This window comes from Nannobrachium achirus, assembly GCF_963921795.1.
Source record: "Nannobrachium achirus genome assembly, chromosome: 6".
Lineage (NCBI taxonomy): Eukaryota > Metazoa > Chordata > Actinopteri > Myctophiformes > Myctophidae > Nannobrachium > Nannobrachium achirus.
The window spans coordinates 25375775-25403770 of NC_137815.1; the positions used below are offsets into that span (position 1 = coordinate 25375775).

At 43.4% G+C, this 27996-nt stretch overlaps 1 protein-coding gene across 1 annotated transcript; it reads left to right on the forward strand.

The window, feature by feature from the left end:
- Positions 1-5072: 5072 nt before the first annotated feature.
- st3gal8 (ST3 beta-galactoside alpha-2,3-sialyltransferase 8) lies at positions 5073-27747 on the forward strand. The gene is made up of 9 exons (XM_080727410.1): positions 5073-5208; positions 14423-14933; positions 18177-18309; positions 19916-20111; positions 23114-23304; positions 24866-25045; positions 26074-26119; positions 26566-26685; positions 27342-27747. The coding sequence occupies exons 2-9, from the start codon at positions 14726-14728 to the stop codon at positions 27507-27509; spliced, it is 1242 nt and encodes a 413-aa protein (XP_080583536.1). The 5' UTR covers positions 5073-5208; positions 14423-14725; the 3' UTR covers positions 27510-27747.
- The last annotated feature ends 249 nt before the right edge of the window (positions 27748-27996 follow it).

A 27996-nucleotide genomic window follows, 5' to 3' on the forward strand; every position in this document is an offset into this window, starting at 1 on the left:
CCCGAGTTTCCTGAGTTTTCCCGTAAAAAAAAAGAAAAAAATCCCAAAATGATTTCTTTTCAAAACATTTTTTTTCTAAAATGCCTAAAATGTATTAGGCATGATCGCAATCGCGAAATTGCATGTTTAGCCCCATAACAAACACATCTTTCAAAATGGCAGCCATGTTTGTTTACATTAAGACTTTGAAGGCTTCTATCTCATGAATGCCTGAATTTTCAAGCGGATTTTTTTGTTTGAAAGCTGTGAAAAGGTACTACACATGGTGCATGATCTAGGCATAGGCGTGCACGGATCATTGATCAATGCACTAGAAATTTAGGAACTTGGGGGCCATTTTGAAAAGGCAATGAATGAGTTAATTCGGAAAGCCAAGCACGGCCATGGCGAGTTAGGGCCTGGGTTTGATGCCTGGGAATCTCCATATAGGGGCATAAAGGGGTATCCTAACATGGAATCATCTGGGAATGCCCATACTGTATGAGTATATGGACATTTTATTTATTTTATCCTTCATTAATATATGTCCATATACATATATGGACTTAATATTAATGTTTTCGGGGAAGGTAGGGTGTAAATCAAAGTAAAACAGGCTCTTGGGCCAGTCAGGGCCTGGGATTTATGACATAAGACATTTCCATTCATGGGCAAAAAGTGATTTTGTTCCTGGGAATGCCCATATATGGACTTTTTATTTTATTTTATCCTTTACTAGAAATGACGTCATGTCAATATGTCAATCTCAGAGTGTTGTTAAACCATCGTTGCCCCTCGCGTTAGAGCACCTACAGGTAAAGGGCTCTACACTTTGTCACACTGTTTACACACAAAGGGTTTTTCTCCAGTGTGGGTACGCTGGTGTGTCTTCAGGGTACCTAACTCACTGAAACCCTTGTTACACTGTTTACACTGGGTTTTGAGCGGTGGTAAACAGCTCCATAGAGTGGCTGTGCGTGTGTCTGTAGCCATTTCTCCTCAGCGTTTTGCCATAGCAATGTGTGTGTGTGTATGTGTGTGTGTGTGTGTAGCCTGTACATCCTAGACTTATATCCTAGTCTGAAGACGTTATGCAAGCACGACAACCGCTCACTTCACATTGGGTGTGATTTTTCTCCACTGTGGACACGCTGGTGTGTCTTCAGATTGTCTAGCTTACTGAAACCCTTGTCACACTGTTTACACACAAAGGGTTTTTCTCCAGTGTGGGTACGCTGGTGTGTCTTCAGGTTTCCTAGCTGATTAAAACCCTTGTCACACTGTTTACACACAAAGGGTTTTTCTCCAGTGTGGGTACGCTGGTGTGTCTTCAGAGTACCTAACTCACTGAAACCCTTGTCACACTGTTTACACACAAAGGGTTTTTCTCCAGTATGGATACGCTGGTGTGTCTTCAGAGTACCTAACTCACTGAAACCCTTGTCACACTGTTTACACACAAAGGGTTTTTCTCCACTGTGGACACGCTGGTGTGTATTCAGGTTGACTAGCTTACTGAAACTCTTGTCACACTGTTTACACACAAAGGGTTTTTCTCCAGTGTGGGTACGCTGGTGTGTCTTCAGGTTTCCTAGCTTACTGAATCCCTTGTCACACTGTTTACACACAAAGGGTTTTTCTCCACTGTGGACACGCTGGTGTGTATTCAGGTTGACTAGCTTACTGAAACTCTTGTCACACTGTTTACACACAAAGGGTTTTTCTCCAGTATGGACACGCTGGTGTGTCTTCAGAGTACCTAACTCACTGAAACCCTTGTCACACTGTTTACACACAAAGGGTTTTTCTCCAGTGTGGGTACGCTGGTGTGTCTTCAGGTGACCTAGGTGATTAAAACCCTTGTCACACTGTTTACACACAAAGGTTTTTTTTCCAGTGTGGGTACGCTGGTGTGACTTCAAGTGACCTAGCTGATTAAAACCCTTGTCACATTGTTCACAGTGGAAGGGTTTTTCTCCACTGCGGACATGCTGGTGTATCTTCAGAGTCGATACCTCAATGAAGCTCTTCTCCTTCCTGTGTAATTTATCAGATGTTTCTGTACTTCTCCTGGCTGAGATGAAGTCCTCACAAGATCTTGGATGGTCTGTGTCTCCTCGTTTCAGACTGGTTACAAAGGAAGATGAGGGGAGCTTTCCATTTCTCATCATTTTGACAGCAGAGGTTGTTGTGGCTCCTGATGTCTTCATGTCTTCATGGAGGAGAATCTGAGATGTGAAGGCGTATGGAAACTACTTGCACTGTTAATTGGAAGGCGTTTCTTTGTCAATTGTGAGGTGGAAAGATTTGGTTTTGATATATTCTCTGTCAATCTTTGTCTCCTTCTCAATTCTCTACATATCGCTGTGTCACTCTTTCAAAGATCTCTCTTGGTCATACCCAGACTAAATGCAATGTTTAAAAACTGCATCACATCTTATTTAGGCTGACCAGAGATCTGGTCTTTGATGTCACAAAACATAAACCGTTGACATCATTCCTAACAACACCGATTTACACAGACGCATCCATTAGGCCCTTTTATAGTCTGGTTAGCTGAAATGTCATGTGAGGCTCACCAATCCACCAATCCCCATGAACGTTTTCGAACACTTATGCGGAAACCGCATGAGTGTCTGCAGGACACACTTTATAGTAAGATATTATGATGTCACGTGAAGCTTGACAAATTCTTGAGACTGGCCCATAGTCTGGTTGGCTGAAATGTCATGTGAAGCTCACCAATCCGCCAATCCTCAAGATTTTGGACATGTGCCCGTTTATGCCCATTGGATTGGCTCCGGGCATAGAAGGCCCCTCTCGTGGCCCTTATTTATGGCCTGGGATGTGAACTGGGTGATGTCATCACCCAGTTAATGACATCGCTCTGTGTTATTTCAAGGGTTTTCCCATTGGATGACATCACCATGTGTTTTCTCAAGGGCCTCTGGCGTTAATTAAAGCCCAGACCATTATGGTGGTGTCCAACTTGTAGATATCATTCGCGTATCCAGTTGTATCACGGTTGACCCCTCCGCCATGAATATATATGACCATTAACTATTCACCTGGACAGTTTATGATGTTTTACATGATATCAATGGAATCCTTGACCATCAAAACATATGTCTAGACATCATCTATTCTGTATTATCATGTTTAGTTCAGGAGTTATGATGTAAAATACATTAATTGTTAATGGCGGAAAGTAAAATGGCCATAATGGCCACCAGGGGGCGTTTCTGCGATGGCTCCATATCTGAAAATGTTCAGGGCCCCAAACTGTACAAGTGTACCAATTTTCACGCTTGTATGAAAAAGTGAACGATTCACCTAAAATCTGGTCACTATCCTCCGGACTACAATGGCAGTTGCAAGGAGTTGCTTTGGTGTGCATGGACTGGCCTTAAAACTGTTTTGTAGTGATTCGTGATGAACTGGGATTGAACCCGAGGCTCCCACTCATCAGACCGTCGCACAACCTGTTGTGCCAATAAGCCTGAGCCCGTTTGGCAGCAGGGCTGTTGTGCGCCAGGTCTTGGCTGTACTAACTATGGGGGCTACAATATGCACATTTGCAGGAGAGTTAATTTCATTAAAGACAGGGTGCTGTGATTTTCCCCAAAAAAATCATAATCATCAGGTATGATGATTAGGCTATACTAGAAAGATTCCTTTTCAAAAAAGTGTACAGAAAGTGTTAAAATAATGTTTTTATGCGGCCACACCCACCTGTTCATTAAGTATACCTGGTTCTCACCTTAGCACAACCCAGCTGAAGTTAGCCACGCCCACAGCTGTCATGTGATGATGAGATTATGATTTCAGTGTGTCACTAAAGCAGGGTATTTCGATTGGGCCTCAGAGGCTTTCAGGTTTCAGAAAGAAACCAAAAATACACAGGGAAGACATATTTGCATATATTATATTTTTGCCAGACCCATGAAATGGGTAGGCCTACATAAGCAAATGTCGGTCCGGGTTTTCTATATAAAGGGTATATATGATGATGACATGATGATGACATGCCTACAAAAGGCATGATGTCATAAATGATGATGACAGACAGGGGGTCTGGCACAACCAGGTTGACCTGGTCTAGTTATAACTACACCTGGGGGTCAATTAGAGTGTTAACTCCGTAGACACATACAATACAGAAAAAAGTACAAGAATGGCACTATAAGCGTTCCGCGAAGCTTGGCCAATGTGGGATGGGGGCGGGATATAGGCTACGTATATACAGACACGGGACATACAGTACGTACACACGGACAAAGCCAGATGTAGGAGCGGTTAGCACTGCGCAAAAATGATGTAACATCCATTCATACCTAGTCCTACACCTACCTCCATAAGAGCGTGCCTCGAAAACCACATTCACTGCTGACCATAGTGGGTCAGCAGTGCAGCGCAGCAGTTGTAGCTTCTGACTCATCATCATCATCATCATGAATTTTAACTGTAAATTTAGATTTTCTGTCCAGTTGTTTGAGTGTTGAATGTTTAATGAACCACAATGGAAACAAGCCTTTGGCCTTATGTGTCATCCATTTGGATATGAAAATAATAATAACTAGAGAAAAAGTGGCAGAAGAATAGTGAGAAAGTACAATATCAATGAGTGGCCTTTGCCACTTCGTGGCTTGGCCACTAATAATAATAATTAAATATAAATCAATCAATAGCTTCCTCCTGTCCTGACAGCTGCACCTGCACGACTGACAGCCCTGGGTAGGCAACCCGGCCTGGTGGAGACTTGCCCTTTTGGCACTCGCCCTTACTGGGCTTTTTTCCCCCCTTTCTTTTCTTCGCAGAGTAGGCCTATATTGTTAACTATTTCCCCACTCTAATCTGACTAAGTGGAGCTGTTCTCCACGTCTGACATACCATCACTGGCTGCTGCTTTTTCCGTTAGGTAGTTTATGGGCCGATCACAAGGTTGCGAAATGCGCTTGGAGGGAAACGCACGCACGCGCGCGCGCACGCACGCGCACACACACACACACACACACACACACACACACACACACACACACACACACGCACGCACGCGCGCACACACACACACACACACACACACAGCACACGGTGGTGGTTTAGCTACAGAAGGCAGGGCTAGAGAAAATGAGAGACAGGCAGGCAGAGCAGAGCAGAGACCGCTGTTCTTCTTCGGTGTGCAGTGAACTCCCTTTTCTCCGCGAAACAAGACACAACAAACTTCAACATGTGAGTTTTATAAACCTTTTACGTGTTAACCTTTCCTTTTAGAGCTGCGTGGACTTTGTGTTCAGAACTGTGTGTGTGCGTGCGACGGTGTGTGTGCATGTGTGTGTGTGTATGTATGTGTGGTCGTGTTTGGACTGTTTGTAGCGGATTAACCAAACTTGGCGAAGAAAGTGACCAGAAAAAAGTGTCATCTGTGTACAGCCGCGTGTACTTATTACCTCATAGTCATATGTTATGACTTATTAGCCTACGTAGCAGTAGCACATTACGATATGATTTGATATAAAATGCATCTTTAGGCTACATGCTTGTACTTTATGTGCCTTTATGGAATTGGTTGCTGCTGGGGTTTCTGAAGTCGCGGGTTTCATGAGCCGACATGAAGGAACAGAGAATAAGAAAGAGATATAGCCTATGTCTGTGGTCTGTGTGTGGACGTCTTCGGAGAGAGAGAGAGAGAGAGAGAAGGGGGGGGGGGTTACTTTGGGAGTGGGACAGTGGTTCTTAGTGCACATAGGACCCCCACATAATGCTATAATCTAGGCCAGTGTTTCTTAAACTTTTACATTTCAATGTCTCCCCCGACAGTTTACAAATGGACCCGTTGGTTCCATCATTGTCAGAGTTACAGACCTGTATGGGTCCATTTAGACTCCCATAAAGTGGGATCCACTTTGAGAAACACTGACCTAGGCCTATTTGGCCATCAGGGACCCCCATAAGACAGTGCTTCTCAAACCTTTTCATGTCAAGGACCCCCCCTCCCAAAGTTGACACTTGTCAGCCTGCGGACCCCCATTTGAAAAAGATATGCCAGCCCAAGGACACCACATAAGAGAAGATTTTTATGGCTCTATCTATATAATGTAGCAGTATAGCATTTAATTTCAAAGACCCCCAGACATGCATTAGGCTGTACGGACCCACATTTAATGGCATTTCTATCTCTGGGACCCCAAATTTATATTGTAAAATCAATGTTACAATTTACAATTTAGGTATTTATAGCAGACACTTCCGTTCATTTAAATCTGAGAGTGTACATTACAAATGGAACCAGCACTCTGAGTTACAGACCCGGGGCGGCATATAGCTCAGGGGTAGAGAAATCGTCATTAGAGCACGAAGGGTTCCCAGTTCGAATCTTGGGCTCCCCCTGAGTTAATGTCGAAGAGTCCTTGAGCAAGACTCTGAACACTTAGTTGCTCCCGGTGAGCAGGTTTGTGCCTTGCATGGTTTTTGTAATGCACAATCTATGTAAAGCGCCTTGCATAAAAGTGCTATATAAACGCACCATTTACCTTTTACCATAAGGGTCCATTTTGTTCCTGTCATTTAGCTGGGGACCCCCTGGTACTCCCTCAAGGACCCCTGGGGGTCCCCGGACCCCACTTTAAGAATCAACGATCTAGGCCTATTTGACCGTCAGAGACCCCCAGGCCATAAGATATGTGTCAACATTTTTAGAAAACAGCAGAAAACTAACAGCTAGGGCTTAAAGAGTGAGAACTGTTTGTTGGGACCTCCTGGAACCTCCCAGGCACTTTGATAAGCACTATAGGGAGACACTTTGTTCTTTCTTTAAATCCCAGCATCCATATTCTCGGAGGGAACAGTTGCCAAAAATAGCTGGTCTATTTTTGGTCAAGAGATTTGATTAGGTGCAAACAAAAGTGAGTCAGAGTAGCCTATACTCTGTCTACAGAGTTCAGTTGAGTCAGAGTGCATGGTTAAACCTATACCTACCCTCTGTCTGTCTTAGGCCAGTCAATCTAAGCTAAAAAAGGGCCTGACCCAAAGGAAATTGCAATAGTAATGGTTCAATGTTTTTTTATGATCCTGAGGGTCATCCAAATAACATATTAAAAGTTGTGAATGATATATTTAGTGGATCAAGGTAAATTCAGGGGGTTCACGTTTGGGTCCATTCACTTAATATACAGGAAAAAAAGACCCCCAAAAATATTCTTTAAGTAGGCATGTGAGGGGTCTAACTAGGGGTTTTTCATGATTCTGAATCCATTGCAAGCATTTGTTTTGCACAAAAAACATTCCTCAGGCTAAAAACGGACCCATAGAACTAGGGTATAGTGATGAGTCATCACTTTTCTGGGGTCAGCTCCGGTTTGTGGTGAACGTTTTTAACCCGACGAATGTTTTTTGTGCAAAACGAATGCTTGCAATGGATTCAGGACCATGAAAAACCCCTAGTTAGACCCCTCACATGCTACTTAAAGAAGATTTTATGGGGGTATTTTTTTCCTGTATAGTAAGTGAATGGACCCAAACTTGAACCCCCTAAATTTACCTTGATCCACTAAATATATAATTCACAACTTTTAATATGTTATTTGGATGACCCTAAGGATCATAAAAAACATTGAACCATTACTATTGCAATTTCTTTTGGGTCAAACCTTAGATTGACTAGCCTATCTGGTTAGAAGGAAAATTGCATTGTGTGTGTGTGTGTGTGTGTGTGTGTGTGTGTGTGTGTGTGTGTGTGTGTGTGTGTGTGTGTGTGTGTGTGTGTGTGTGTGTGTGTGTGTGTGTGTGTGTGTGTGTGTGTGTGTGTGTGTGTGTGTGTGTGTGTGTGTGTGTGTGTGTGTGTGTGTGTTACTACTTGCGAGGGCCAGAGGTTCCCTCAAGTATAGACTTTGAGACAAATAAATGTAGTCTAGTAAAAGTACAATATTTGTATCCGAGATGTAGTGGAGTAAAAGTATTGGAAATTTGAAATACTCAAGTACAAATACCTCAAAATTGTACTTAGTAAATGTACTTTACTACTTAGTTACTTTACACCACCGCTCGCCCGGCTACCCTCCCCCTAAACGGGAGGCTCTCTCCACTCCGAAATTGACTTCTTATTGTCGGAGTGGCGACACTCCCATGGGGGTTCGGTTTAGGGTTAGGGTTAGAGATAGGGTTAGTGTCGGAATGGAGACATGTCGGAAAGGAGACATGTCGGAGTGGAGAGATGCACTCCCCCTAAACACGTGGCAATAGTGTTTGTGGAGAGACGTTCGACAAAGCCGGCTGTACAGTGGTGGTACCCACAACCAGGGGCGTCACAAGGGGGGGAAAAGCGGGACTGAATTACCAGGGCTCAAGGTGGAGGGGCCTTAATTATTTTATACTTTAGCTGTTGAAAAATAGCAGATCTACAGAGCTTGTAGATCTGCTATTTTTTAAAAGTCGTGAAAATGTGTGCAAATCTTTGAATATATGTATTTTTTAAGCAAACATTTGTAACTCAAATTTTGCTTCTGGGGGGTCCCTCCCTGGAACTAAATGTTTTGAGATGGGGGTCCGTGGCCAAATACATATCATTTTGGGGGTCCTTCACATGAAAAAGTTTGAGCACCACTGACATAGGTTTTTCAAAAAACCTTTGAAGGATTTGAAATATTCAAAGACTTGCACAAATGTTGTCGATGTAAAAAAAAATGGAAGATCTACAAGCTCGCTGAGCTTGTATATCTGCTATTTTTCAATAGTTAAAGCACAAAATAATGCGTTCAGGTTAGACCTATTTTATTTATACTTTGTGCTGCGATGCCACATACCAAAAAATAGATGATCTGCAACCTTGTAGATTGGTTATTTCTGTCTATTTGAGCTGTTTTCAATGCTGTCCTAGAAATGTACAAGTTTGGAAATACAAAGTAAACGTGTGCGTGCCGTGCCTGCATCTGTGTCCGTCCATCCGTAGCTAATCTCACAAACCAGTGCCAAACCTTGTGCGCATGCACGCTGCCAGGAGGAGGCCACACAATTACCCCCACTAATTTCTTTTCGCATGTGTTTGTGAAATACTTAACTTTCATAATATCATGGTGAAAGTCAGTGGGGCTCTGTTGGTATCTTGCCTACATTTGCAGCCATACATCCTAGATATAACATAGACTGTTGCCATAGACAGTGGTGGAAAGTATTGAACTATTCAGGGGTTTCAATTGTAGTCCTACACCGGTCATGTTGAGGACCAGCACAGGTGTTCTGAATGATTGGCGTAGAACATTAGTTCTACGCCAGTCAGAAACACCTGTGTTGGTCCTCAACATGGCCATGGACTACACTTGAAACCCATGAATTGGCTCCACTACAAGGGGTAGAGGTAAGTCAGGGACAAGCACCGGCAAAGGAACTGGGACACACTGGGCACGGGCACAGAGGCCGTGACCATGAAAGTGGTCACACCACCCCCCACCACGCCAAAGGAACGGCTTCCAGATGCCCCACCGGAGGGACCAAGCAGGGGGAACCTCTGGAGAATGTGTGTGTGTGCAAATGAGTGGCTACAGTACAGTAGGTGGGCTGTAAAGCGGATGTGAGCGTAGGGCAGTAAATAGAAAGCAGGTTTTGCACAGTTACTGCGGAGAGCCTGCTGACGCCAGTTTTACCTCTTTAAAGTTCACACACACAAAAACACAAAACTGGCCTGATGTCACATCCTGTGTTGATAGAATCAGCAGTGTTTGTGCTGCAGTCGTTTCTCTCTTCTGACTACTAGCACAAGCGTGAGAAATACTGTGTTAAACTTGTGTTGCACTGCTGTACACTGTCGTGTGTGTTGTATTTGTAGTGTTGTGTGTTGTGTTAGTGTTATGTTGTGTGTGACAGTGTACTATGCAATGTTGGGCAAGTATGTCATAGTTACTAATACTGCGTTATAAACATAACTAGTTACGCTACTTTAGTTACTTTTGTGTTACTCTTACTCTTATTTATTTATTTAATTTGCTTCAAAATGTGTGTATGCATTTACATGCTGCTGCAGTACAAGATGACAACTCAACTTTCATCTACTGTAGCTCACTAGATTATAGGAATCATGTCTTCAAAAACAACAAGGTGCAGGTACTCCTACGGGCTGGGGCGGCACCTGTCAGCGGGGAGTGTTGGGCGGGAGGAGTAGGACGAAAGTCCTGCGGCCCCCCGGTGGGGGCTCCTCACTGGCAGGTGAGTCAGCAGAAAACAACGGCTGACAACACAGAAACTTGTGTGGGGAGGATTTAATTGGCATTAACAACGACATTGGGGAGTAAATGGGGGTAAAAAAATCACTGATGTATATGGTCTATTTAAGCAAAGCAGACTCATATTCACTCTTAACTAGGCTTAGTTCAGACTAAAGCTGTGACAGATTGCCATTTCCATAGCAATGGCATTGTCACTGTCCCTCCGGGACATGGGATATAAACGGATGGGACTACCTAAAACGTGTACAGTAGTCACAAGATGACGAGCAGAAATTGTTCACGTTTCCACATCAGCCTATTATGAGCATCATGACATCATCCACACATCTCAAAGGCAGATGTGTGTGGTAAAAAGAGCCACATCACTTGTGTGTGTGTGTGTGTGTGTGTGTGTGTGTGTGTGTGTGTGTGTGTGTGTGTGTGTGTGTGTGTGTGTGTGTGTGTGTGTGTGTGTGTGTGTGTGTGTGTGTGTGTGTGTGTGTGTGTGTGTGTGTGTGTGTGTGTGTGTGTGTGTGTGTGTGTGTGTGTGTGTGTGTGTGTCAGAGAGAGAGAAGACAACGTGTGAATTTGTAAAACATTCGTGCGAGCAACCGGTTTTGTGTGCCCTGCAACTTGTTGATTGTGATTGTTTTGCAAGAGATTAAACCAATCGCAAGCAATAAGTTGAATCTGTCTTGCAACACACAACCAGCATGTGCTGACCTGCACAGAGGCCATCCAGCCTGCTGGCGTTTCGGTCTAAAGTAAACCCTAAGCTTTAATTATGTTCAACATGTCACTCCATAGTAACAGCTCACCAGTAATCAAACTCCCTCCACCTCCTCCTGTACTGTAGCCTGTAGTAACTTTTAACTCCCTCCACTTCCCCAGAATGCTCCTTTTTGGAGCGGTGAAAGCGCTCCCAATAGACAGGTATGTCCGTGGGTATGTCCGTGGGTGGGTGGCTGGGTGGCTGGGTGGCTGGCTGGCTGGCCGTGTCCGTAGCCTGGCAATACCTTGAGTGGCCACACACAACACACTAGTTAAAGGAGGGGCGCTGTTTTGTGCAGGCCAGGCACACTCACCACTCACTCACAGGCACAGTTTACAGTTTAGGCATTTAGCAACACACACAGGGTATAGCTGCTCAGATTCACCGCTCCACTTCGAACCGAGGTTTGATTTTTTTAACAACAGTCCCTATTGTGAGGGGAACATTAGTACAATATGTAGTGGGGGGCAGGTAAAGACGGATATGTAGACAAACCAGATCAGACCAACTCACAGCTTGTCTGTCTGTCAGTCAGTCAGAATGACACAGCATGCTCGGTCTTCAACCGGCCAAATCTCCCCCTTCTCCACTCAATCCATTGGCTCCCAGTTAATGCCAGCACAGAGTACAAAACAGAAAACACTGATGTTGGCGTACAAAGCAACCAAAGCTATCGCAGGCCCATGTCGTCAAAGCCTGATCCAACCCTCACTCAAGAAACACAGTGAGAACCTTCCCTAAAACATCCGGGACAACGCTCCACACGTCGCAGACTCTTCTCCCTTCTGGAAGAACTCCCCATTGCAGTTACAACTGCAGACTCACTCCCGATTGTCTGCGGTAATATTAGTCCGAGCGTTTCGGACAAAAATTGTGCACTTTATGAAAGAAGCATGAAATTTGGCACACAGTTAGAACATGCCCTATGGAACATTTTTTGGATATAGAGACATCGCAGATTTGCCTTGGGAAATGTGTGGGAGCCAATCAAAGTTGGGCTCTCATAGATATTACTATACAGTAAAATAATACAAAAAATAAATATGCTTTAAAGGAGCTATAGTCAACTTTTTCATTGTAGGTGTACATCCTAGTCTACAGACTAGGATGTAAACAAAGTACGGGCCCTGTAAATGTAAACAAAGGGCCAAAATGATTATTTTATCATTATTTTACGCTTTTTGTGGTCATTTTTTAATTGAAACACATATATGAAGTTTATTTTTTTATAAAATATTTTCGAAACATTATTTTTGTTTTAGCATCCGTTTTTCAAGAAAAAGTTGACTATAGCTCCTTTAAGTAGCATGTGAGGGGTCAAACTAGGTGTTTTTCGGGATTCTGAATCCAATGCAAGCATTTGTTTTGCATGAGAAACGGCCACCACAAAACTGTGAAAAGTGACTCATCACTAAACCATAGTTTTATGGGGCCTGTTTTTAGCCCAAGGAATGTTTTTCGTGCAAAACAAATGCTTGCATTGGATTCAGAATCCCGAAAAAAAACTAGTTTGACCCCTCACATGCTACTTAAAGCATATTCTTTTTTTTTATTATTTTACTCTATCCACGAGTTTCCTACGCCCCATAGTGCATTGCGCAAACGTCTGCACCGAGGTTCCGCCACCGATTTACAAGCTCACAACGGGTTGCACCTGCGACGCGACGTGAGCTTGTATGTCTGCTGTTAAACCCGGAAGTTTGGTCCTGATAGTCTCCAGTAAACTCCCACGGAAACTTGTGGATAGTAAAGTCTATGAGAGCCCAACTTTGATTGGCTCCCACAAGTTTCCCAAGACAATTCTGCGATGTCCCTATAGCCAAAAAAATTCTATATGGCATGTTCTAACTGTGTGCCAAATTTCATGCTTCTTTCATAAAGTGCACGATTCCATCAAAGTACTGCCCGAAACGACCGGACTACTGTATATGAAGACTCACCCCTTCAGACTCCAACTTAGCCCTTAGCACTTGCTGTAGCACTTTCCCTGGCCTTGAGGACCTTGCAGGCCTATGCAAAGGCTAAAATGTCATTTTAATTATTTATTTTTTATATATTATACCGTTAAGACTGATGGTGTACCTATGATCCTAGATTACTATACATTGTAAATTGTCTGTGTGCGTGCGTCGATAAAGACTGTGGACTAGCAGTGAGTCAGAGAAACAGACGGAGAGAGTGAGCAAACTGCTGTGACTCACTATAAATACTGTTTTGGTGCTAACGACCTGCTGAATCATTGTGTGTGTGTGTGTGTGTGCGTGTGCGTGTGTGCGTGCGGGATTGTGTGTGTGTCACTGATTTAATGACTGGTAGATGGCCTGGCTTATATCTGTCACATTCACTACTGCAATGAATCCATTGACATTAGGGTAGCAGCAACACTGTCTCCCTCTCAGCTTACAGTATCTCTCCTACACTGTTTTTCTCTCAGCTTTCCTACTGTCTGTCTCTCCTACACTCTCTCTCTCTCTCAGCTTTCCTACTGTCTGTCTCTCCTACACTGTCTCTCTCTCTCTCAGCTGTCCTAAGATCTGTCTCCAAAACTGTCTCCCTCTCAGCTGAGTTTTTTAACTTTGTTAGGAAGTTAACTTTCTGGAACACACCAAAAACACAAGGAGAGAGAGAGAGAGAGAGAGAGAGAGAGAGAGAGAGAGCAGGAAATGAAAGAGAGAGAGAGAGAGAGAGAGAGAGAGAGAAGGCAGGGGACGAGACAGTGAGAGCCAGAAGGAGAGGGGGGTAGGGTAACATACTGAGTCATGGTGTGTGTGTGTGCGCGTGTGTTTGTGCGTGTGTTTGTGCATGCTCGTGGCCTTGCATGCGTGTGTGAGTGTGTGAGACAGAGGGGGGGGGTTCCGTCCTCAGCAAAAGGAAAGCCCCCCCCCCCCCCCCCCCTCCTCAGTTGGATTGACTTTACTGAGCTTCACTGGCAGGAACTTTAAAAGACATGAAAGACACAATGCTGGCCAAGCCATTAGGTACACACACACTTTACATACTGTATAATTTACATGTTTAATTACATGTAAATTAACATTGTCTTCCATGTAGCAAAATCTTAATATACTGTACTTTAGAGTTCTCAACGGGCCTGAAAATTAAGGCCCGGCCCTAACTGGGCCGTAACTGGGTCGGCCTAGTTAGCATAAATTTTAGGCCCTACCCTACCCTAAATGTCGGGTCGGGTATTGTCGGGTTCTCATTACTCTATCACAGAGTAATAGTAATAAAAAAATGTTTTTTCTTTTTTCATTGAGCCCGAGGCCCTACCCGGGCAGAATTTGAGATTGTAATTTCTACTGTACTTTCAAACATTTTCTAAAAGTGAGAATGGCAAATCTAGAAGCTTATGATGCGTTGTGAGCTTCTAGATAGTTACAGGCCGTTCACAAACTCACTATACACTTTTCTTTTTAAATACAATAATTATGATGTCATTTGGTGTCTGCCTGTCTGTCTTTGTCTCTCTCTCTCTCAGACCAGGACTGGGGGTGTGGCCTCTGACACGAAAAAAGGACAACATTTCCTGTTCTTTTTCCTTTGTGTGCTTTCCTGTGGCCTAGGGCTGACACACACGCACACACACGCACGCACACACGCACCCATGCCCGCACGCACAGATGTGTGTTGCTGACTGCAGGCTGGATGGAGAGATGAGAGAGGAGAGAAGGATGGATAGATGATAAAGGACAGGAGCTGGCCTCCACCCATCCATCCATCCATCCATTTTATACCTTCATAAATCCTTCTATCAGTCCGTCCCCCCATCCGTCCATCCATCATGGTGGTCAGGAGGAAGATGTGTGTGGTGGTGCTGGCCACTGCCATCCTCTTCCTCATGATAGCCAGCCAGACCATAAGCCCCTCCCTCTTCCAGTCCCTGTCCCTGTCACTGGCCACGCCCGCCGCCACCGGGCGCAGCGAGATGACCACACCCCTGGCACTAGGACCCAGCGGACACCCTGGACCCAGCACGCCCCAGCGAGACGGTAGGACTGTCACCGTTATGACATAATCACCAGATTTGTTTTGATCATTGTTATAGATCATCGCAATTATTTAACATAACTAGCCCTTACCCGTTCAAAGATATGAGCTCCGAAATGATGTGCAGTGTGTGGATTATGGGATGTGCACTGTGCACACAGTATATGAGGGATGGAAAGTAACTTTAACTGGTGCTTGCATGCTAATATGTAGGAGCATCAATGTAAGAAATACCCGTTCCATTTAACGGCTACAGAGATACTGTGTACCGATCTGCATGATTTTGGACAACATCTGTAACAGGGCCAGAACCACCCCCCCCCCCCCCCCCGCCCGCCCGCCTGCCCGCCTGCACACACACACACTCCCCCCCCCCCCCCCCCCCCCCCCCCGTGTGTGTGTGTGTGTGTGTGTGTGTGTGGGTTTGTGTGTGATTGTGCATGGCCTGAACAACAGCGCCCCTCCCTTAACATGTGTGGTCACAAAAGGTACTGTAGGCTAAATAGATATAGATACACCGTAAAAATGCAATTATACAGCATACGATTTGTGAAAGTGACAAACGGGCTTCACAGTTATGTCAGGTGTGTTCATATGCTGATGGTGATGCGATTTCAGATCAATTGCTCCAGCCACTGAGGAGAAACGCGGTTTCAGACAGACAGACACTCAGACAGACAGACAGACATTCGGAAAATTATATGTTAGATTGTCTATTTCCACTATCTTTGAAAACTGTGCGGCCCTCACATTTACGTCACACCATAGCGATCTGACCATTATGTCTGAGACCACTACAGGGCCGAACCATAACACGGCCAGAACTTTCCAGAACCAAGAACTTTCAAGAACATGTGAAGTTCCGGGACCAAGTTCTGCTTAGGTTTCCATATAACCAGACCTAACCGGGAAGTTTAGTACTACATCAAGAGCAGGACCTAAAAAAGATTCCCAGAACCTTGTCTGAAACCGGGCCGTGCGCTATGGAAACAAAACCAGAACCAAAAACATAGGTTCAGGTTCTGGAAAGTTCTGGTTCCACCTCGTAGTGGAAAAGGGGCTATGGAGACTCCTGTTACTGAACAAACACTCTATAGCAGGGGTTTTCAAAGTGGGTGACGGGGCACCCTGGGGTGCCGCGACGGCAGTCCTGGGGTGCCGCGAGATGATTTGATAATATTTGGAATTTATTTGGACACTTGAAAAAATATTAAGTATCATTTTAAACTTTAAACTTAAGCTATTATCTCAACGTTTTCCTCGCAACATAATCACTAAAATATCGTCACTGTCAGGCAGAAACCTCGTATCTCCAAGTTTCAAATGTGTACGTCTTTTGGTAAAGCAAAGCCCTGCTTCATCATACAAGACTGTGGCACAAAACTAGTGAAAACAGCCGATCTCTGTGCTTGTAGATCTGCTGTTTTCACTAGTTTAGTACATTTTATAGATGATAAATACAAAACGAACGGTTTTGGACATACAAGATTTCCACCCGACAACGACGATATGCTATAAATATAAGGTGCTGGGAGTGAAAACTATAATGTAGGAGTGCCTCGGATTAAAAAAATATTTATGGGGTGCCCTGAGACAAAAAAGTTTGGGAACCCCTGCTCTATAGCAATGAGTAGGCTACTATCAGAATGTACAGTATGTAGAACTATTTAACGAAAATCACATGGGTAATGTTAAATAGGACCTTTGCAGGAAGCATGCTCTTAAAAATGCACGCAGCCCAACCTTCTGACCTAAACTACACATTCTCACAGCCTTTATGTCAAAGGGTGACGTAGAAATCCTACTTAATTTATGGACTTTATGACTAAAGCCCAGCGGAATTGAAGACTCTCAAAAGATCAGTAAACCTTGACTCCGATACGATGTTAAAAGATAATAGAAAACATTTATTTACAGCGCTGTAACAGTCACACAACATGAACTTAACATCCTTCTCCAACGACAGACAAGACAAGACTCCCTTGCCCTAGCCTGACTCTCAGTTCATAATTGGCTGAAGCAAAAACCATAACACATTCTTCTCTAACAGCTCAAGTTAAAAGCCAAGAACTTGTCTCTTTCACACAGCAATAAAACAAAGGGGCCGCTGACTGGCAGTGGCATCTATGCACTCTCTACCTCTCCTCCCTCATCCTAGCTTATCAGCAGCTGTGATTCAGGGTCATGTTCTGAAATATACAACTGGTGGTGTTAGAGTCAAGTTCTCAGGACTCAAACTAGCAAATGTATTCACTACTAAGCAATAATATAATTGCACCTCATCAGGTTCCCAGAGACCTTGTCTGAAGTCCGTTCGCTATGGAAACGAAACCTGAACCAAAACAAAAATAGGTTCAGGTTCTGGAAAGTTCTGGTTCCACCTCGTAGTGGAAAAGGGTCTATGGATTATGTTTATGTTTATTAAAGGATCCCCATTAGAGACTCTCGAATGAGCCTCTAGTCTTCCTGGGGTCCTGAATGAAGCAAATACAATACAATATACAATTAAAAATACAAAGTAATGTAAAAAATAAAATAAAAACATATAAATTAATACAGAAAAACAAATTAACAAATCAACTCCAACAGTCCAGTGAAATTTACAAATACACAATAAAGTTGCATAGTTATGTTACTTGGCAAGATAGTTCTTGATATGTTTTCTGAAAGGCAGAGCATTCCAGAGTTCTATTGATCTATATATACCAGTAAGCTTAAGAAATATTGATTTTGGTGTTCTTAGTTTACCAGAAACTGCTCCTCTGGTGTTGTACCCATGCTCAGAAGTCATTATAAACTGTAGAGCCAAGCTAGATGGCTTATTGGTGCTAATAATGTTACGTAGTAGCAATAAAAGACTCACAGATAATTTCTGTTAATGGAGACCCCTGTTACTGAACAAACACTATAGGCTACTATCAGAATGTACTGTATGTAGAACTATTTAACGAAAATCACATGGGTACCCTACCTTTTAATATTAAAAAGAAAAGAAATTGTGTTAAATAGGAACTTTGCAGGAAGCATGCGGCCCAACCTTCTGACCTAAACAACACATTCTCACAGCCTTTCTGTCAAATGGGTGTTGGCCACATATTATGTGACCATACAGCACTTTTTGAAGTTTCAGGTTTTCAGAGTTCCCCACAAATAACCACAAACCAAAAATAACACAGTAGCCAATAATGCAGTAGTAGACAATAATGTATACAAATATTATAAATATACTGTATTTTTCTTTAAAGGAATGGTGAGGACGGCTCTGGGAGAGGGTCCCAAAGGTGTGGGGATTGAAAGCGAGGCCCCCCGTGCAGAGGGGTCCCAGTCTGGAGAGGCATCGGTAGGGAGGACCTACGACACAGAGCAGTCTGACGCAAGGTGAGCACCTTCAAGAACACCACCATACAGTGAGCTTCAGATTCACTGTTTTATTTTTATTTATTTTTTTATTTTTTTCTAAATACAATTTAACGTTAACTCTTTGAGTGCCCCCTTTTTCACCACTAGAGGGCCCCAATGACCAGAGAATTCTACTTAGACAGTGCTGGTATATGCACAAGCCCTGCAGCCATGACATGCCTGAACACTTTCCTTTGTGCATGTACAGGAAGAGGATGAAGTTAGCTTGAAGTTAGCTATTGGCTACCAAGCATTTTAGAAGATCTATTTTCTGCAATTTAGCCACGATTAAACCTTGCACACCTCATGCATGGGAAAAAAACAGAGAAGAATGAGCTCTAAAAAATCCAATGCAATCCTGGATTGCATTGGAGTGGATTTGTGCAGTTTGTTCACAGCTTTCAAACAAAAAAATCCGATTGGAAATCCGTTCAGGCATTCTTGAGATAATAGCCATTATGTTTTACATGTTATGTAAACAAAAATGGCTGCCCTGTATGTTAGATGGGGTTGTATGGGGGTGGAACATGCAAAATCGCGATTGAAATCATGTTCACCAGATTTGATGGGGTCCAAAAAAAAAAATCAAAAAAAAAATTTCAATTTTTTTTTTTTTTTTTTTTTTTTTAAAGCCGAACTAGTTCGGGATCGGCACTCTGCGATACGATAATAAAGCCGAACTAGTTCGGGATTGGCACTCAATGAGTTAAAAGAATAGCTAAAATAGCTTATGTAATTTACTTTTGTGTGGCACTGTATTATGACGAGTTAGGGCATTAAAGGTAGGATAGGTGATTTAATTTAAGTTGCAGTTTCTCCAAACATGATCAATAAGGCCTTATTGGTGCACGTAAGGCCCGCCCCCACTCGACCATGATTGTAGGAAACCCTCTAACTGAAACTGCTTTTGTCTCCTCACAGGGGATAAGGCTTAAGTCCAAATATGGACCAAACACTATAATAACTAGTACTATCAGAACATAGACCCATTTTGTTATTATTTGAATTAAATGAAATTACTTACCCTACCTTTTTAAAGGAGAAGTTCTCAAACAAAACAAAATATTATCTATAGGGCAGAGACTCAGAGTCTGCCGGTCATCAAATTATCGAAAAACAAAAACAAAACATGAATTCTAGTTTCATGTTGTGTGTAATTGATAAAAAACTACTGCTTTAATTTACAAAATATAATAAGGAGACAAGAGGTTTCTGCCCAACAGCAACGATATCAAGCCTTAACTTTTGTCTGATAGAAAAGGTTACACACAGTAGGCCTATATCGTTGTTGTCCGATGAAAACCTTGTATGTCCAAAACCGTTCGTTTTGCATTTATCATTTAAAAAATGATTTAAACTAGTGAAAACAGCCGATCTACACCGCGAGGCGTTGTGTGCTTGTAGATCGGCAGTTTTCAATACTTTTGCGTGACGGCCTTGTATGATGAAGCAGGGCTTTACTTTGCGAAAGAACGTACAAATTTGAAACTTGGAGATACGAGGTTTCCACCCGACAACGACGATATGACTAAGTAAAAGAGTACCATTTCCACCACTGAGTATAGTTGTTGTTTGTGTCCCATAGCTCCAAGGCGGTGACCCCTGACCCCCCCAGACCCTCGGGAGCCCAGGGGGGCTCGGGCAGGATGTGTGGTTGCACCGAGTCGTGTGTTTCTGAGCTGGACGGGTCAGCCTGGTTCAAGCAACGTTACGACCCCCAACAACAACCTCTCCTACACGACTCCAGCAAGATAGACGCCAGCGCTCTCAAATGGTGGCTGGTAAGTCTGAGGGTACAATCCACCTCTGCAGATGAAATGCTACAACTATCAAAGTAACAGTTGTAGTATTCTGTGCTTTAGAAAGAAATCAAAGTCTGAAGAAGAGCAGTGTGCTCGAAACATCACAACCTTTATTTGGTGCAATAAAATCACTGTGTTCGCATATGAGCCCTCAGTGTGCTAGCGTTTTATTTTACTCTTTAGTATCTACTTTTTCAAGTATTCTGTTCTTTGACACAGTAGTATGGAATAATCCTTCATTAACACGTTAACGTTTCTTATATTAAACCGTAGCCGCGGCTCCACGGCACACAGCACTGAAGCAAAAACTCACATCCCCATAATCCATCGGGAGAAAATGGAATCAGGAAGTGAAATTCACCGTTACAAGCAATGAAATGATCTGTAGGAAAATGGCTTCATCTCGGAATCTATCTCCAGATTGCGTTCTTGTTTAAAATTAGCCCTTCTCTGCGGACCATAACAAAAGTACGGATGTCCGTGGTTATTTTTCTTTACCGGGTGAAAGAAAAGACGAATCGCCGTTCATCCAAATGTAATTGGATTACTTCTGTGACCAGTGGTGCATTCAGGGAGCCTCGAAAATCTGGTAAAAACAATGAAAAACCCTGGCAGAAGCTACTGAATTAGTTAATGATATACCTGGCTGATGAGTCTGCGGTGGATGGTAGGTGGACGTCATGAACGTAACATCTGGACTTGTGAGGCGCACTGTTGCTCCAATCCACACTGAACGTGCTACGGACCCCCATTTAATGGTATTTCTATCTCTGAGAGCCTAATTTATATTGTAAAATCAATCTTCATTTTACTCAGGGAGTGTACACATGGACACTCTCAGAGTTACATACCCATTAGGTACCCCCAGGAACTCCCTCAAGGACCCCTGGTGGTCCCCGGACCCCACTTTGAGAACCAATGCTGTTGTGGACATCAACAGAATAACAGCCTACAGTCAGCCTACAGTGTGTGCATGTATGTGTGCAAGTTTGTGTCACCCGGTGACAGTTTAGCTTGCGGTGGCACTTCTAGCTAGCTGTGATAACTATTATCAGCCCTGTGCAGAGAACCAAATTAGCACCCACCAACCGCCATTCCTCTCTGGAATGCTAGATAATAAAATACTTTCTATGAGACGTTATTCTCTGTCTTTGTGTGTCTCTGTCTCTGTGTAGTAGGGCATTCACCAAATATTCGAATATCAAAGTCACTATTCGATGTTGTTCACCGAAGTCGAATATTCGATTTTTTTAGTTTAAAAAAAAAAAATATATATAGTTTTTAAAGCTTGGCTAGATAGGAAGTCATAAGAATGAGTTGTCAATGCCCCTGGTGGATGAATTTGTTAATGCTCTATACCAGGGGTTCTCAAACCTTTTTAGGCTGTCACCCCCAAAATAAACATATTTGAACTGGGTACCCCCACCCTGACAAGCACTTGGAATTGTAGGTATTACATTTAATGTGACTCGGTTCCGCAGATAAATATTGTGAAAATAGCCGATCTACATGCTCACAACGCCTCGCAACGCGAGGTGTTGTGTGCATGTAGATCGGCTATTTTCACAATGCTCACCTCTCGCTTACTTAATATTTGACAGTTTGGCCAGTCCTGTCGAATATTCGACTATTTGAATACTTTGAGGTTGAATAATTCGAATACTAAAAATCACTATTCGTGAATGCCCTACTGTGTGCTATGAAACCCTTTTGGTCTAGGGATGACAGGGAGACAGACCACACAGGTTTGAAAATGTATGCACAAGCCACTCAATAAACCAAAAACAAGCCACCACTACCAGGGGACATGGATATTGCCAAAAAAACAAAAGAAGCAGCTAGCGAAAACAAAACTATTTTTTATTTAAATTTTTTGTTTGGGAGTAGTAGCAAAAAAGTGCTTTTTGCAAACACTCCTACTACTGTCCAAACCTGACCCAAATCGGTACAACCCCTGTAGTAATGTGATCAGGGGCCCATTTTGCACAAAATGCCACAAGCACCTCTGTGATCGATCGGTGGGAAACTTTGAACTTCCATTATTCCCAGTATAGGCCAAGGAAGAACCTCCGCCTATACCGTGAGAAGAGAGAGAAGATAAAGATATTTTTTCTGGATAGATTACCAGACCAACAGTGGTTTCATTTCAGAATGTGTCACCTAACCTTTTTCAGCCCTTCCTGAGTTTTCAGGTCACACTCATAAAAGAGAGAGTGACAGAGAGAGAGAAAGAGAGAGAGAGAGAGACACACACACACACACACACACACACACACACACACACACACACACACACACACACACACACACACACACACACACACACACACACACACACACACACACACACACACACACACACACACACACACAGAGAGAAAGAAAGAGAGAGAGAGGGGGGGAGAATTGCTGTATGCTTAATGATGCTAACAGTGTTGTGAAATGCATTAGTAGATTACATTTAAAAAGGTGCTGACAGCATGGGCTAGGCTACTCTCCCCTGCCAGCTGGCAGCCAGTGGGGACAGACCTGACCAGCCGAGCCCAGACACCAGGCACAATCAATCTGTTTCTGCTTGGACTAGGGCTGTCACAATTATTACATAATCGTCTAATCGTAATTATTTGACAAAATCGCAAATATTTGTTCCTAATCGTCATAATCGTGAATGTTGAAAAATTTTCATACATTGATGTCGCGATGCGACGTGTTGTGAGCTTGTAGATCGGCTATTTCCACTACCATTGTTATTTTTGAAGTAGAAAGTTGTCAAATATGTCAGTCATTTCTTTGTATATTTAGGTTGTGTCATATCTGCCATGTAAAAGCTGAACAGAAATGTAATTATCAACGACAAAAACACAATTAAATCGTTAATCGCAATTATTTGAGCGACAATTAATCGTCATGTAAAATGTCATATCGTGACAGCCCTAGCTTGGACCTGAACACCCCTCCCCTCCCCTCTCCTCCCCTCTCAGGGTCTCCAGCGCAGTGACGGTCAGACTCTGGAGGAAGTCACGTCAAAGCTGTTCCGCATCATTTCCCCTCCCAGCGTGGACATCAGGCCCCGGCCCTCTCGTTGCCACAGCTGCGCGGTGGTCGGTAACTCTGGCAACCTGAGGCAGTCGGGACACGGTGGCCTGATCAACTCCCACGACTCTGTTATCAGGTACACGCACATACACACATACTGTACACACATGCACGCACACACGCACGCACGCACACACACACACACACACACACACACACACACACACACACACACACACACACACACGTTTTTTACTGTATGTATTACTAATGTCCCTGTGAGGACGCAGATTCTTTTTTCTTATGCCTTTTTTTTATCAATAATCCTAAAGCCAAAAATAGCTGACGTACAAGCTCACAATGTGTCGTGCTGTGACGCATTGTGTACAGGGGTCTTCAACGTTTTCAGGCCAAGGACCCCTTAGTTGAGAGAGAGATGAAGCAGGGACCCCCTCAATCTGTTCATAGATATAGTTTAATTGTTTGACAGCACAGCATCAGTGTATTTTGGATTCATGTTAATGTGTGTTTGCAGATATTTAACCACTTGAACCGTCAATACTTAATAAACTTGTCCTTTCACTCTGTACTTAGTCTTCTCTTTTCCCCCTCCAAAGCTCTTTGCCGAAAATAGCCGATCTACAAGCTCACAACGCCTCGCAGCGCGAGGCGTTGGAGGACCCCCTGAGTCACTCTGAGGACCCCCTAAGGGTCCCGGACTCCCTGTTGAAGACCCCTGATGTAGATCATTTTGACCTATAAATCTAGCATAACTCCAACCCTAACCCATGAACCTAACTTTTAAATGTCGAACCCCAACCGCTAACTCCATCGTTTACTAATTATCATGAGCCTAAAGATTGGACAAAAACAGACATTTATCTTGGGAGCAGAAATATCCCTTTATTCATCAAATACTACTATTATTTGTGGGGACATTTGGCACTCACAAGTATAGGCTATACTAATGCACGCACTCACGCACACATTCCTCTGTTATCAGACAGGAACAGACACACACATACCTCTGTTATCAGAGAGAAACTCACACTGACACACACGCACGCACGCACGCACGCACGCACACACACACACACACACACACACACACACACACACACACACACACACACACACACGCACACAGTACCAAAAGTAAAAGTACAAAATGTTTGAAAATAGCAGATCTACAAGCAAGCTCACAACGCGCTGCATCGCGACGCGTTGTTAGCTTGCAGATCGGCTATTTTCAAATAGCCAAGGGATAAAATAAGGCTAAAGAGGTTAATGTATATGTTTTTAATATTATGATTTATATCTGCAAAGTAACTAGTGACTAAAGTTTTCAAATAAAAGTAGTGGAATAAAAGTACAACATTTGGACCCGAGATGTAGTGGAGTAGAAGTAAAAGTATTGGAAATTGGAAATACTCAAGTAAAGTACAGGTACCTCAAAGTTGTACTTAAGTACAGTACTTTTGTTCAATATCTTTATTCATGTCACATATGCATCAACAATTTACATTAAACATCAATTAAATCTTGTAAAGACATTTTTTCTTTTTTTCTCCCTTTCCCCAACCCTCCCCCCATATTGCTTTAAGTACAGTACTTAAGTAAATGTACTTAGCTACTTTACACCACTGCACACATACATCATAGCAAGCTCTCTCTCTCTCTCTCCCTCTGTGTGTCAGGATGAACAAAGCGATAACAGCGGGTTTCGAGCAGGACGTCGGGAACAAAACGACGCATCACTTCCTGTATCCAGAGAGTGCGGTGGACGTGGCGTCGGGAGTCAGTCTGGTGCTGCTGCCCTTTAAGCTGCGAGACCTGGAGTGGCTCGCTAGCGCCCTCTCTACTGGAGAGATAAAAACGTAAGTTACCCCGCTAACTAACCAACTAACTAACTGACTAACTATAACCAGCCCATTAAGACCTGGAACGCATTATTACTTTAACATTATTTTATGCTTTGACTATTGAAAAATAGCAGATATACAATCTCACAGCGCGGCACCGAGTGCCGTGCTGCGCGCTTGACTGTAGATCTGCTTTTTTTTTTTTATCGTGACAATTTGTGCAAGTCTTTGAATATTTTTCACCCGATTCTATAAATGTCTTCTAAATCCATGGCATGTGTTTTGGAAAACACATGCCACTGACATAGAACCACTGTTTCTATGTCAGTGGTTCTCAATACTTTTTCATGTTCGCTTCTACCTATGTTTTTAGATGACTGTTTCTATGTCAGTGGTTCTCAATACTTTTTCATGTTCGCTTCTACCTATGTTTTTAGATGACTGTTTCTATGCATTTGATATATTACCTTGTGCTGTCCTTGCTTGTTGTAAGTCGCTCTGGATTAAAAACGTCTGCTAAATGCCTAAATTGAAAATTAATAAAGCATATTTAATGTAAATTACACAACTAACTAACTATACCAGTAAGACTCCCTAAATCGGGAGATAAGCGACCGCCAGGTCGCATACACAAACTTTGGAAGGCAATGGTAGCCAATCAGGAGGGGAAATGGGACAGATCCATGTTGATGACATGACTGTAGAGATACTGTGTACCGCTTTGCGTGATTTTAGGGCAAAATCTGTAGGAGCAGTGTCCAAAAATGTGTCTTGCAAGAATTAGCCTCATGGTGGCGCTAGAAGAGGGCCTTGTGAGAAATGAGGGGTGGGAGTTGTGGTTTGGCAGCCAAGGAGTGTGTGTGCAAAGTCGGGCATGGGTCGGGGGCCTTTCGGGGCAACGGTGGAGATATGAGTAGGGCAAAAGTGTGACGTGACCAGACAGACAAACAGACAGACAGACAGACAATAAACATCTGACTATCCAAACTGTGAAATCACAATATAACAAATCTATATAACATGTGCATTGTTTTCATCTTCAGGACTTATATGAGAGTTAAAGACAGAGTGCAGGCTGACAAAGACAAGGTAAGAATGACCCTATGCTTTATCCACCTGTTTCCCCAAGACTTTACTGTAGCATTATCTGCGGGACACTTCCGGTTAACAACAGACATACAAGCTCACGTCGAGTCGCAGATGCAACCGTTGTGAGCTTGTAGATCACACTCGGCTGTGACGCCGGAAATGCCGCTCGCCTTCTGCGCAATGCATGATGGGATGTTGGAAAGTTGTGGATACCATTGACATTTAGGTCTGTATATTCATTTACCCATGCACTGACACTGTGTGTGTGTGTGTGTGTGTGTGTGTGTGTGTGTGTGTGTGTGTGTGTGTGTGTGTGTGTGTGTGTGTGTGTGTGTGTGTGTGTGTGTGTGTGTGTGTGTGTGTGTGTGTGTGTGTGTGTGTGTGTGTGTGTGTGTGTGTGTGTGTGTGTGTGTGGATGATGTGCGTGTGTGTGCGTGCGCGCGCAGGTTCTGGTGGTCAACCCAGAGTTCTTTAAATACACTCATGACAACTGGACGGAGCATCACGGTCGATACCCGTCTACTGGACTGCTGGCCATCGTGTTCACGTTACACATCTGTGACCAGGTGAGCTGACCACACAGCTTTCTGACCCGCTCTATTGTGGATGTAGTAACCCCACTTCACCAGCGGGTGGAAACTAGAGTGCATATCGTCCTTGTCAGGGAGAAACCTCGTATCTCCAAGTTTCAGATGTTTACGTTTTTTCGTAATGTAAAGCTGTGCTTCATCGTACAAGACTGTCACACAAAAGTAGTGAAAATAGCAGATCTACAAGCACACACCTCCTCGCGGTTCGAGGCATTGTGTGCTTGTAGATCGTCTATTTTCACTATTTTAAATCCTTTTTAAAATGATAAATACAGAAGGAACGAACGGTTTTGGATATTAATATTGTCTCAATTATGGTTGCAACTTTCTCATCTTCTTAGCCACCATTCAGGGATCGATTACTTTTCAACCCATTTAGACCTGAGGCCCATTTTCCAAATGTCTTTCTAAACCAGTAGTTCTTCAAAAATAGCAGATTTACAAGCTCACTTGTGCGGTGCTGTGAGCTTGTATATCTGCTATTTTTTTATAGCCAACGCAAATATCTAAAATTACACTTTTGCTTTCCAGGTTATATTAATTGTGTTTTTGTTTCTTCTTTCAACAAATCAATAAATAGATGCATTTTTTTTGATAAACAACTAAATTGATCCGTGCGCACGCGGCCGCAGGTGTCGGTGTTTGGCTACGGGGCCGACAGCCAGGGGAACTGGCACCACTACTGGGAGGAGAACCGCTACGCCGGCGCCTTCCGCAAGACGGGAGTGCACAGCGCCGACTTCGAGACCGAGGTCATCCACCGTCTGGCCCAGGAGGGCAAGATCCACCTCTATGTCTGACAGACAGACTGACAGACAGACAGACAAGACTGACTGAATAATCTGAATGTGGGCGGAGCCAGGCCTCTGTGGGAGGAGTCGAACCTGGTTGCTCTGTATTTGCTCAACGGCACCAGTGGTGGATGGGATTTGAACCCGGTGCCCCTCGAACCACTACACCAGTGTTTTTTTCTTTTTCAACCTTTTTTAGTTTTTATTTCAAGGGTCCCTTGCATTAAGGACACAGATAACTCTTGAGAGCGTACTCTTGAGAGCGTACTCTTGAGAGCGTACTCTTGAGAGCATACTCTTGAGAGCGTACAAATGGAACCAAATGGTCCATTCGGTTCCATTTGTACGCTCTTAAGAGTTACAGACTGATAAGGGTCAATTTGATTCCTAACTAACTATGAATCACTTACCTGGGGACCCTCTCGAACTCCTTCCCCCTTATCAAATTGATAAGGGTCAATTTGATTCCTAACTAACTATGAATCACTTACCTGGG